The following is a 13,301-nucleotide window of genomic DNA, read 5'->3' as shown; positions in this document are numbered from 1 at the left end:
GCGAAATCCCAGAAACAGCCATGAATAATAATCCCTCCAAAAAAACAAAACAATAATAAATTGGTCATTTTCAATCTACGACTGTTTGTGGGACACTGCTGTGAGCAATTGGCTGCCGCATTCGCCCACAAATATACAGTCAATTCACTTTACAATATATATTCTGTGAAGTGCTTTGGGACGTCTAGAAGATGTCAAATGCAAGGATTATTATTATGAAGTGAATGACCAATTTTGTTTGGGGGCTTGTTGGCCAGGACACCAGGGAATAGATGCACTGAATATAAGAACATAGTCAGTGGAACTAGAGATTCTACACTAATGCTGTGCTTGACTGGATTCCTGCAAGAATTACAGTTAAAGGTGGGCGTGAGTTTTAAAAAAAATTACATTCAACAAATAAAACTAGCAGGCTCAGGCTGATCCAACCTTTTGGCTGCCAACGGACAGATGCCCCATTTGAAAAACGTCTGTGGACCACATAAGCAATATTTTTGTGTTTTGCTTACACAACGCCCTTTTCATGTCAGAAGGATGTCTCAACACTGCCGGCTGGGCATCCAACCAGCAGTGGCGGTGTAACTGGGGGTGGGAGTCGATGGGGGTGTTTTGGGGAAAAGTTAGGACTTGACGTGCTTTGAAAAAGGGGAGGGAGCAGGTTAGAGGGTCTCTGGGAATGGAGCTCCAGAGAGCAAGGGCAAAATGGCAATTGTGGGGCAGATGGGGTGAGGCAAGTAGGTGTTTGCTGGGCAAAGGGAATGGTCAGTTAGGAGGTGGTATGGGAGGGTGGGGTAAATGAAGTACATAGAGTTTCTCACTGGGGAGGAGGGAGTTTTTCCGATTGTCTGTCCTGACAATGAACCAACCACAAAACATTGACCTCATTTTTCTCTCTCTCTGTCTCTCTCAAATCACTCTCTCTCTCTCGCTAATACTTTCCCATCTCTCTCAATCATTTTCTCCCCCTTTCCCTCTCACACACCCTCACTTCCCCTCTTGCCCACACACTCCCCCTCTCACTCCCTCAATCACTCTCTCTCTCTGCCCCCCCCACCCCCGTTTCTTTCTCTCTCCCCCCCCCCTAACTTCTATTCTCTCGATCTCCTCCTCTCTGTCGATCAATCATTTCATCTGGCCGGAGACCATTTCCAATTTGGGGCCGTCTTTTACCTCCATCCCAGAACCATCCTCACATGGCAGAAGCCGGAGGTTGGTAAGGACGCGGTTGATAAGCACTTGCTTTCCCCTCAGGTCAGGAATGACTTCCTGACACATTGCCGCAACAGCCGGCATTATCTCCACTCTGCGCCCTGCATCCTCTCGACTATCGGCTCCTGCCGCTGCCGTGAGAGGACGGTTCACCAGGGAGGGAGCGCAAGGCCCAAAGTTCGAAATGGTCTCGGGCCGGATTAAATCATCTGCCTGGCTGAGGGCAGCCTGTTGGATGACCCTGATCTAATTTAATAAACTGACGTGAAAGATGCTATACAAATGTAATTCATTAATGTTGTTGTAAACTTAAAACATTGTGCTCTTATTTAATTAAAGTGCTAAATTTGTCTAGAAATTAGATTTATTTAACACTTCATTCCTTTTACCCTTACAGAGCACAGTGAAGATTTTTTCACCAATGTGGGATTCCCGTAATAAATTCATCATAAACTCTAATCTTCAATTGGCTGATCAGAGAAGAAAAAACAAGGAATTACTTCTACAGATTCAAGCACTAAGAGAACGTGAATCAACTGAAAATAGATGTGATCCATTACAGACTGTGGAAGACCAGGAGCTGCCCAGAAAATTTGAGCAAGCAATTCAGGTATTCATTGTGGTTAATGCTTAATTGCTGAGCTATTGATACTGCCCATACATGGAGTCCTGTAGCTTAGTGGTTTGACATCTGCCTTGCAATCTGGGTTCGATTCCTGGGCAGGGCAAAACATTTCCTTACTCCACACGGCTCTGTTTACCTAGCAGTAAGTAGGAACCTGGTTGTTAGTCGATTGGTGGATCACTTTTCCGGGGATAATAATCTCTTCAAAAAAAAAAATAATAATTTGGTCACTCAATCCACTCCATGTCTGTTTGTGGGACACTGCTATGTATAATTGGTTGCCGCGTTTCGCCCACAAAATACACAATCAATTCACTTTACAGTATATTCTGTGAAGCGCTTTGAGACATCTAGAAGATGTGATAAGGGCTATATCAAATGCAAGGATTATTATTATTATAAATCGTATAATCGCCTAAATTGTACATTCACCCAAGTCCTATTCAATTTCTTATCAAAACCACTTTGATTTCTTTACACTACAGTAAACCTCACATAAGTCATATCAGTTGGGACCATATATTTGACATGACTTATGCAAAGTTATTATGCCAAACAATCCACCAAATTGGTCATTCACTTCATGGCTGTTTGTAAGAAGTAGCTGTGTGCAATTGACTACTTTCAACCAAAAAAAAACGCAGTCACTACACTTTACAATATATTCTATAAAGTGCTTTGAGACTTCCTCCTAATGTGAAAGACTCTATACAAATACAAGGCTTATTATTTGTATTCATAATATCAATTAGTCTTTTTTCATTTGTACATTGCATCTAAAGGAGTCTGCTTGACCTAAATGTTCTAATAACTGATGGGTTATTACATATAGTCACATTATTACTTTTTATAATTGTAGGATAGAGAGATGAAAATTGGAAAGCTTGAGATTGCACTAGAGATGAGTCGAGAGAAGTGCAAGCTGCAGGAGAATAAAATATTGGCATTGCAGACTGAATTCAGCTCCAAGCCTCTGGACAAGAAGGTTGAAGCTCTTCAGGCAGAACTGGTGAGAAAGAACGATCAGATTCAAGATCTTTTGAAGGCTACAACACAACTGCAGGTACGTAAGCACAACCAATGTCTATGTATGAAGTTTAGGTTTGTAGCCCTACGTTTCAGCCCACCCACAGGTGTGAATTATAAATGTGTGACGAGAACATGCAGATTTTATGAATGAACATGGGTGTGCTCGGAAACATTTCCCCCCTCCCAATCCCCAAATCTTGTGATTTACTTGAAAATCTACATTGAACAAGTAGCAAAATGACAACTTTCTCATTGAACATGCTCTACATACTGTTGGGTTTTACTGCACCAATGAGTTTTAAGAAAGTTCTTAATGAACCACTTTTCCGGTAACTTCACTCCAGATGGACAGGTGGCCTATTGTAAGTGAGTAATTTATCAAATGGTGCAACGTACTGTGTTTTTAACCATCTTGTTGTTTGTCTTGTTTGCCTGTCCCTCTGACTCACCGAACCGGTGCACAACCTAGGCATCAGGTTCACCCCATGGCTATCCTTCCTACCCCACACCCGTTGCTTGACGAGGACCGCTTTACTCCACCATTTTGTCTGCCTTCCATACCTTTCAAAATCCCCTCATTCGTTGTCAAATCCCTCATGCCCTCGCACCTCCCTACCTATCGGGCGCTTAACAGTGATGGAGTCTGATGTGAGGGAGGGGGGAGGTGATTGCAAGTACGATCAAAAAGGAAGGTCTTTAGGCAAGATTTGAAAGTGAGGAGGGAGAGATGAGGGAGCAAGTTCCAGATTTTTGGGGCATAATGGCTGAAGGCACGCCACCAATGGTGGAGGGGACGAGGGTAAGCCAGCTGAGTGGAGGCAGCAGGTGGAGGAGTGGGGGGTATAGCAGGTAGGTAGAGAGGTGAAAGGGCATGAAGGGATTTGACAATGAGTGAGGGATCTTGAAATCGATCCATTCAGTGTTTGGGAGCCAGTGGAGTCTGGTAAGGATTGGTGTGATGGGGGTACAAAGTTTTGTGCGGGAGAGTATTCACGCGGTGGAGTTTTGGATTAATTTTGTGTATGTTGGAGCTGGGGGGAGCAGCGGGAGGGCATTTCAATAATCCAGCCGGGAAGTGACGAAGGTGTGGACAAGGGTTTTGGGTGCGTTGGTTGTGAGGTGGGCAATGTGACCGAGGCAGAAAAATAATAATAATAATAAAAAAACGGGTCCTGGTCAGGGAACGGATGTGTGTAGGAAAATTAGAAGTGCAAAAGTTGAGAAGCTTGCAGAAGAGCAAAGAGAGAAAAGTGCAGAGAGGTGAAAGGAGGGATAAAAACAGAGAGAATAGCAAGGAGGGGAGGAGAGACGAGCACAGTAAAAGATACTTCTTGCTAAGTATCTTTATTTATTTAAATGTATAATATTGTGTTGAGAATTTTTCTTAATACAGGGATGTCAATTACTGTTGCACTGTTTTTGTGGTAATTACAGGTTAGTGTGGACAAATGTACTGAACCCTTCAAACAGGAAATTATTGATCTGAAAAACAGATGTTCCAAATTGGACTTGGAGAAGATTAGCGAAACCAAACGCCTTGAACAACAGTAAGGATGATTGACTCTTATCATTTTACTATTACATACTTTCACTTAGACCACATTGTAAGTATTCTGAATAATTGTTTTGCAGAGTTTCTTCTCTAACAGCCAGTTCAAGGCACAAGGATGAATTACTGGGAAACATGAAACGAGAACTTCGAAGAAACCAAACACAGCAGAATATTTCATGTTAGTACTTTTCATTCTTAATAATAATCCTTGCATTTGATATAGCGCCTTATCATGTTGTTGAGACTTCTCAAAGCACTCCTTGTCTTCATCTTCAAAGCCCTCCACAGTCTTGCTCCACCCTACCTCTGAGACCTCCTAAAGCCCAACCAACCTCTCCACTTGTCGGGTACTGGCCTGCTCCACATCACCCACCCTACCAGCTCCATCATCGGGTCTTTAGCCTTTCTACTCCCTCCCTCTCGAACTTTATCCCAGAACTTCTTCTTTGCCTCCTTCAAGACCTGTCTCAAGACCTTCCTTTTTGTCATCTTCCCACTACCACCCCAATGGTCTACACTCCTCTTGACTACAGCCCGCAGTTCAGGTGCAAACGTTTGACTGTCCAGGGCCTTGAGATATCCTCGCTACGTGAATGGCGCAATATAAAAGCAAGTTGTTGTTGCTCCGGGTGAAAATCTTGACTGTCTAAGCGCTTTGGGATGTCCTTCTGATGTGAAAGGTGCTGTACACATTTTCAGGCGGAGTGGGCAATCAATACAGACGAGATGGAATGAGGTCAGTCAAGATACTAATTCTATGACCATTTAACAAACCAACAACAAATTACATGTGTACAGCACCGTTCACATCGGGAGAAAGTCCCACAGTGCTGGATAGTCAAGATTTTCACCTGGAGCTGGGGGTTGGGAACAGGAGAGATGAAGGACAGGGAGAGGGTGGGAGGGTGACCGAAGGCGCATTGAAGAGGAAAGTCTTGAGACGATCCTTGAAAGAGGCAGGGGGCGGGGGGGCATGAGGCGAAGGGACTGTGAGATGGAGTTCCAAAGGTTGGGGCAGAGAGGCTGAAGGTTCCACCACCAATAAGAAGAAAAGTGAAGCTGGGAAGCAATAACTCGTTCCAGCTCCTTGGAAAGAAAAGGAAGATTGGAAATTGGTGACCAGGGAAAGTTTTTTGAGGGTGGGGGTGATGCAATGTTTTAAGGGGGTGGGAATGGTGCCAGTGGACAAGGAGAGGTTGACAATGTCTGTTAACAACAGGAGCTTGCATTTATATAGTGCCCCTCGTGGAGAGTAGTAGCAAAGCACACCGCCGAGCTGGAGGAGCGAGAGGTGACCATAGGCACAGTCGAATAGGGAGTTTTTCAGCCACAACCTGAAGATGAGGAAGGAGGAGGCAAGGTGGAGGGATAGAGAAAGAGTATTCCAGAGTTTCGGGGTGAAGTGACTGAAAGCTCGGCCATCAATGGTGGAATGGAGGGCATGAGGGACATGCATATGACCAAGGCCGGCGAGGGGAAGCAGTGGGTTGGGGGGTATAAGCAGGTTGGAGAGGTAGGTTGAAAACGAGTGTGAGGATCTTGAAATCGATCCGTTCGATGATGGGGAGCCAGTGGAGACTGGCTTAAACTGGTGTGATGGGCTACGTAGTTTAGTATGGGTGAGTATGCAGGTGGTGGAGTTTTGGATCAGCTGGATCCTGTGCATGGTGAAGCTGGAGAGACCAGTGGGGGGGGCGGGTGACGAATACAGGGACGAATGTTTTGGCTGCATCTGGGGTAAGGTACGGTCAGAGGCGGGCTCTGTGGTGGAGGAAGCAACTTATGCTAATATATTTGTCACTTGCACCTTCAGATGTGGATCAAACTGAAGAAGCGATTTGTTCTTCTGATTCACCAACCACTTGTGGTTCTGGGAGTGGAATCGTCCAGAGTGCATTGGTTCTCGTTTTACAGTCAGAGAATGCAAAGCTCGAACGTGAAGTTACTCAGCTCAGAAGGAAAAATCAATCTCTATCAAGGTAGTTAAGATGTCCTATTATATTTGTTTTAGCAATTTAAAAAAATTGCTTCATTTACATACAGTTGGATGGAGTTTGGATAATCATATCTGGAGCTACACTGCTGGTTAACATTGATAACAAATCCATAGGATATTTTTATGTTTATTCATTGTGATGAAGGTCAGGAAGCTGCACCCACTTGGCAACTGTTTGATGCTGTTTAGAATATGGGTGGGTATTTTGGAAAGATGAGACCAAATACTCTACTTTTTGTGTAGAAAATTTCTGTTGCCTAAATGATTTTTTTTTCATCCACCCAAAATCTTATGGGAAGATACCCAGCACTGCTTTACAAATTTGTCCAACAGTTGCCATGTATTAGTTAAATCAGCGTGGTCTAATATCTGGCCCGGTCGGTAATTTTATTCGGCGACCATTTCCAATTTACCTTCCCTCCCTGGTGAACATCCTTCCAGGGCAGCGGCAGGAGCTGGCGGTTGGGAGGACCCAACACGGAAAGTGAAAATAATACCTGCCATTGTCTGTCAGGAAGACGAGCGCATCTCTACCAACCACATCCTTAACAAGCGCTGGCTTCTGCTGCTGCAGAAAGTACCCGCGCGGCTGATTGGGAGGGGAGTGTGAGAGAGGTAAAAAAGGGGGAGTAAGAGAGAGTGGTGGGGAGAGAGGGAGTGATTTGAGAGAGGTAGAGAGCAGAGGGAGAGTGTCTGAATGAGATTGAGGGGTGAAGGGGGGAGTGAATATGAGGGAGACGGGGAGAGAAAGAAAATGAGATAGAGGGGAAAGTGATTGAGTTTGAGAGGGGATTGAGAGAGAGTGTGTGTGTGTGTGAGAGAGAGAGAGGGGGAGTGAGCAAGAGTAATTGAGAGGGCGAGAGTGTGTGAGAGAAGAGAGGGGGTGATCAAGGTTGGCAAGAGCCAGGGCTTGGGGACCCCAAGTGTGCATTGGGGTAATTGCTGGAGTCTAACCAGCTAAAACCGCATAGCTTGCCATGGACAGCACTGTTTGGCAAGTTTTCCCACTAAGTGGCATAAAGCCTCAGCCTCAATTTTGAGCTGTGACTAAGCAGGTGGGTCTGTCAGTGAGCTGGTATAAGGCAAAGTGGATCGAATGACTTCCTTCTGTGCTGGAAAATTCTACTTTCATGATGGACCAACCCTTCAAATTGTGGACTAGTATTGTGACTATGCTGTGAACATTCTACATCAAAGCTGCATTCTGTCTCTGACATCCAACAGCATGTATTCCCTCTTGAACCTCAGTTTCTGTAATTTTGTGAACAGTACCTTTTTAACAGCTTCACGACCAAAAACCTATTGTTCCAATTATAATTCATTGTCACATTCTAAATGGCCTCTTCAAACTAATGTTCACCATCTTGAACACTGGGACACTCAGTGGAGCATGATGATGGTACCCCACAGTGCAGAGTTATGGCTCAAATAGGGACCTTAAGGGTATTTACTGAAGATATGTCCCCCATTATTGATCCTTATCAATAAGACCAAACAGCTCTCCTTCATGGGTTCGAGCTCCTGGGAATGAACTAACAATTTTGCATTTATATAGCGTCCTTCACGTGGGTGGTGTCTCAGGGTTCCTGACAGCCGTCGTCTGGCCACTTTGTGAAGTCCAGGATCAAGTATTGAGGTGGATTTGGGGTAAACTCTGGATTAAGCAGCTGGTGTTGAGTAAGCCTGGTAAGCAGCATTGGACCTGGACTAGAGAATATTAAGGTCTGGTACGTCACAGGCTGCTCTGTAAAGATCCTAACACTACACTGAAGGCAGATGTCCATCACATAATTCCTCTGTCAGTAAGACCTGAAACTGATGCACCGAGTCCATCTCCTGCAATGCCATCCAAAACCTCATAAATGCATTGACTAAGACAATGAACAGCTTTAACCTACCCCACTTTCAAGACACTTTGGCTCACGTGAATCTTGGATCTGGAATACACATTCTGGATAAAATCCACAATTTGACAATGTATTCCCATATCTTCCAGTTTAATCCGAGAGCTTCATAAGGCACAAGGTTGAAGGCCTTTTGGAAATTAATGAAAGCAATGAAGGTGGTTTAGGCTTAGGTTTACGATGTTCTGTGATCTCATTCAATGCCACAACCTGCCACACACACCCCACAGGAGAATGCAATCCAGTCTCTTCCTCATCAAACCCTAGCCTCCAATTTGCCTGGTACATGTACACAAATAATGCAATAATGAAGGTAGAGTTTTTATGTTTACTTAGGTTGCAACATGCTGTTGACATTAAATTATACTGACATTATTAAAATGTTTAGTTCTGCAGCAGAGTGGGAAGGTGAAATTCGTAAGTGGAAAGGAAAATTAGCAAGAAAGGAAGAGGTGAGAGCACTTGATCTGAAATCCGAAGATGTGAACGTGCCTTCAACTTTGCTATTGCCTCTCAAACAACAAACGTCATCTCCACAAAAAGTTCCACCTTCAGTAGAAGTCTCAACATCTTTTCAAGGACAAACACAATCTTTTGACTCTTCTGAAAGCAGGTTCTTCAATTTGGAATCACAATCAAGGCTTTCACATCCCTCCAAGTTTTTTGATAATTCAGGTCTGGGGTCATTGGCAGGTAAGGAATTCTGCATTTGAGGAAAGTAAGAGACCCAAAGGTATCCCAACTCATAAAGGATATGACTTGGGATAAAACGTGTTTTATATTTGGCTTCTATACCATAGAATATAAGTTAAGAAAAGTGCATTCTGTAAATTGTGTATTCTGTAAGATATCTTGGTATGTAAATTTGTATTGTTTCTGCAGTTTAAAGTGGGTTAAAACTTTACGTTTGTCAGGGATGCACCTCCTCTTCCCCCCACCACCACACCAACTTCAAGGAATCAATTTCACCCATGCCTGCTAATGATTCAATACTGCTGCTTTTAGCAATGGAGGAGCAAAGTTGCTGCTATTTCAGTGCTGCATATCAGAGTAACTTTTCAGCATGTCAGATTGTTCTAGGAGTTTGATGCTTAGACTTGGAATCCTGTAGTTTAGAGATTTGAGCCCTCGCCTCGCAAGCAAGAGGACCCAGGTTTGTTTCCCAGCCTGGGCAAAAGTTGGGCAAGTTTCTTAACTCCACACACCTCTGTTGACTTAGCAATAAGTAGGAACCTGGTTGTTGGGGGTAATAATCTGTTGAAGAAAAAATAATAATAATTTTGTTACTCAATCCACGACTCTTTGTCGGAACACTGCTGTGCGCAATTTGGCTGCCGCTTTTCTCCCACAAAGTGTACAGTCAATTCATTTTACAGTGCATTCTGTGAAGCTTTGAGACGTCTCAAAGATGTGATGAGGCGCTATATCAAATGCAAGGATTATTATTATTTCAGTATTGGCTTAATGTAAGCACTGAAAAGCTGCTCCCAGTACCTGAAATAATAATGACCACATTCCTTGTTCCTTGAAAGAAATATATTCAGGAACTTTCTCCCCAAGTCTCGGAGGAGAGATGTTTAATCCCCCGCAATACCCTCAGTTACAAGTGTAGTCAAGTTGAATATAATTATTTTTGTTCTTTAATGTACTTTATTTGTTGTCAGGTGAAAGTCCTCAGAAGAACCCTGAGAAGAATGATCGTAAGGATTGGTGGAAGAAGTCCTCTTCTGCTGCTGCTAATGATGTTCAGTGCAAGACCCAATGAAAATTTAAGTGGAGGCCACAGCTTCTGTGTGCATTCCTCACCCACAGCACAATGCATTATGAATTGCAACAAATTTTACACCACATTAAATGATTCAAATAGTTTATTTTTTGAGGTACAATTGGCGTGCAAAATGCCTCCATTTCTGAAACTTGAGTTCAAATGCTGTTTGAGCTCAGGATGATCAGTGTTTGGTTTCTTAGTCAACAATAGAAAATTACGCCAAGTATGTACCAAAGTGGCAATTTGAGTTAATGCTGGGTTTATTGCAGGAGGCAATGCGAAACCATCGCCCAAAGTACTGACATGAGAAGCAGTTTTCTTCTCAATTCATCAATTAAATACTTCGCATTAACCCCCACGCCCCCTGCCTATGAGTCCTGGGATATTCCATCCCACTACCCACACTCGTCTTGCTTTGCTCAACTTGACCGGTTCTTTTTCTTCTGTTTCTTATTTTCACCAATTTTGATATTTTTTGTCTTTGCATCCTCTTTTTCTTTTGTCACTTACATACTTCTGTTCCTGTTTAAGCCTTAATGCAGACAGCAAACAAATAACATTTTGCCTATGTGTATATATAAAAAAATGACATAGATAACTAGGGTATCATGACATGTGATATTTGAATAGTGTTTGGACTAATCATTCAACAAACTCCTGCATATTTTAAAAAATATATACATTCACAATGTCAACATTATTGCAGATGCATTAAGAAATGTCAAATAGCTTCCAGATTTATTGTAAAATGTTGTTTGCTGAAGATGACTGAAATCTTTGTTTGTTGTCAATAAAAATATTTCTTTACATTAGTTTGGGTTTAACAATGTACTTTGTTAATTAATTCACTGTCTACAAGCTTTGAGTGCATGTGTGTGCGTGCGTGTGTGTCCACCAGTCTCAGTTGGTTCAATTGGGTTCAAGCCCAACACAGCAACTTGGAACTCAGATACAGCCTGACCTCGGTGTAATGAATGCCCTGTGGACTTTGGGGTGGGGGGGGGGGGCAGGAAGAGCATTGTATCTGGGTGTTTCCTATAAACTCCCTTGAGATAGTAAAGCACAGTAGAACAGTAAAGCACACTCAGGCAGCGCGGGTCTCGGGGAGTGAGACCTGCAGGTGAGTGGGACCAGTGCAAGAGTTCAGGGTGGCCGCTGTTGAGACAGCCAACAGCATCTGCCACAATGAGCGCAGTGGAGAAATCCAAGGCTGGAAGCTGGGACAGTCCAGGTGACGTTAAAGAAGAACTTTAATTTGATGAGTTCAGGTGATCCAGGTGCAGAGGTGCCATTTCAAATCTCCTGTCTGAACTTGGCAAAACAGACATAATTTCTGCCTGGCAACTTTCAAATGTCCAGGCTAAGTATAATTTTTACTATCTTTTAAGGAAATAATTTTAGTCGCTTCTCTCTTACCACCCTACCCATCTCTGTTCCCTTCTGGACTGTCCCACAGACTCCACATGCTGTTGGCTGCCCAACAGCAGCCACCTTGACTGTCCTATTCCCCATTTTCACTGCAATTCCTACTGTTCCCAGCCACTGGGAGCAAACCTCCTCTTTCATTCACATTACCTCCCCTTTCTTTCCATTACTCACACTCCCCGCCGGTCTCCCCAGCTCCACTATTCAAAAGCTCCAGCTCATTCAGAACTCTGCTGTCCGCATACTGACCCGAACCAAACTCCATACCCACATCTCACCAGTTCTAGCCAGGCTCCACATCACCAAACGGATTGACTTCTAAATCCTCACTTTCGTGTTCAAATCCCTGGCACCTCCCTACCTCTCCGACCTCCTCACGCCCCAATCCACCACCCGGCACCTCCGCTCGATTGGCAACCGCCTCCTAGAACATAAGAAGCAGGAATAGGCCATTCGGCCTCTCTACCCTGCCCCGCCATTCAATAAGATCATGGCTGATCTAACTCCACGTACCTGCCTTATCTTCATATGACTTAATCCTTTTATCCACAAGAAATCTATCAATCTCAGTCTTGCATATGTTCAAGGACTGAGCATCTACAGCCTTTTGGGGTAGAGAATTCCATAAATTCACTACCCTCTGAAGAAGTTTTTCCTCAACTCACTGCGAAAGGGCTTACCCCTAATTTTAAGACTGTCAATCCTGGTTATAGTTTCTCCAACCAGGGGAAAAAGACTCCCACTATCCATTCTGTTGTGCCTCTTAATCTTATAGGTTTCTATAAGATCACCTCTCATTCTTCATTCTTGAGAATATAGGCCTAAATTGCTCAACCTATCTGTCTTGTCCTTCTTGATTTCTTCGCTGCCTTTGACAATGTTGACCACCTCCACCGTCTCGCCCCTCGGGGGGAAGCACAGCCATCCTGGATCATTGGCAGGACTTGGAAGGGCAGAACAGTCATTAGCTCCTTTTAACCCTGCAAAGTCCTAACAGGTAGGGTGGGAAAGCTTGCCAGACAGCAATATCAATGCAAGCTTTAGCTGGTTAGACTCCAGCAGTTACCCCAATGCACACTCTGGGTTCTCCAAGCCTTGGCTCTTGCCAACCTGTACCTAATACTTTCCTGAATTAGGTAAGCAGGATGAGGCCTCCGGTAGAGAGTGCACATTCCATTCCAACAATCTAGCTTTGGGATTTCCATGTGTAGGTGGGATGCATTGAAATCTCAGTTTGGTTTGGATACTCTTATGCACGGTGATGGGTTTCTGCATGTGCCAGATACCTGGCTGACCAAAAAAAAATCTCCCCTCAGGCTCTTAAAACCCTCATTCGTGCTTTCATTATGTCGAGGCTTGACCCTAAATCTACGACTTCCCAACTTTTCTCTCCACAACATCCAGATTATTCAGAACTCTGCAGCTCATGTCCTCTCCCGCACTAAGTTTTGTGAGTCGATCACCCCCATCCTTGACCGACTTCACTGGCTCCCCATCCATCCCCCCTACCTCCACATCCTATTAAAACTTAACCAACCTGTCCACTCCCTCCACTCTGTAGGCACTGGTCTGCTCCATGTCCCCTACACCGCGTGCTCCACTATCGGCGGTCAGGCCTTCAGCCTTTCCAAACCCACACCTCCGGAACTCCATCTCGCCCCCTCCCTTGTCTTTTTCAAGGTCCATTTAAAGAACTTCCCTTTTGATCGTGCTTTCGGTCATCTTCCCTCCACCTCCCCCTTGCCTTCCACTACTCTCTCATCCCAACCTGCAGCTCGGGTCCAAACCCCTCT

At 44.1% G+C, this 13,301-nt stretch overlaps 1 protein-coding gene across 1 annotated transcript in view; it reads left to right on the top strand.

The window, feature by feature from the left end:
• LOC103187855 (centromere-associated protein E-like) overlaps positions 1-10,887 on the top strand; it is a 53,290-nt gene extending 42,403 nt beyond the window's left edge. The window contains exons 36-42 of the mRNA XM_042338588.1: positions 1,607-1,819; positions 2,694-2,897; positions 4,298-4,410; positions 4,496-4,593; positions 6,229-6,394; positions 8,704-9,008; positions 9,980-10,887. Coding sequence (XP_042194522.1) covers positions 1,607-1,819; positions 2,694-2,897; positions 4,298-4,410; positions 4,496-4,593; positions 6,229-6,394; positions 8,704-9,008; positions 9,980-10,080 — 1,200 coding nt within the window. The 3' untranslated portion in view covers positions 10,081-10,887. The remainder of the gene's footprint in view (positions 1-1,606; positions 1,820-2,693; positions 2,898-4,297; positions 4,411-4,495; positions 4,594-6,228; positions 6,395-8,703; positions 9,009-9,979) is intronic.
• The last annotated feature ends 2,414 nt before the right edge of the window (positions 10,888-13,301 follow it).

Source organism: Callorhinchus milii, unplaced genomic scaffold (genome assembly GCF_018977255.1).
Source record: "Callorhinchus milii isolate IMCB2004 unplaced genomic scaffold, IMCB_Cmil_1.0 Scaffold1, whole genome shotgun sequence".
Lineage (NCBI taxonomy): Eukaryota > Metazoa > Chordata > Chondrichthyes > Chimaeriformes > Callorhinchidae > Callorhinchus > Callorhinchus milii.
Note: the sequence above shows the minus strand (reverse complement) of the source record. Positions and strands in the feature narration are given on the sequence as shown.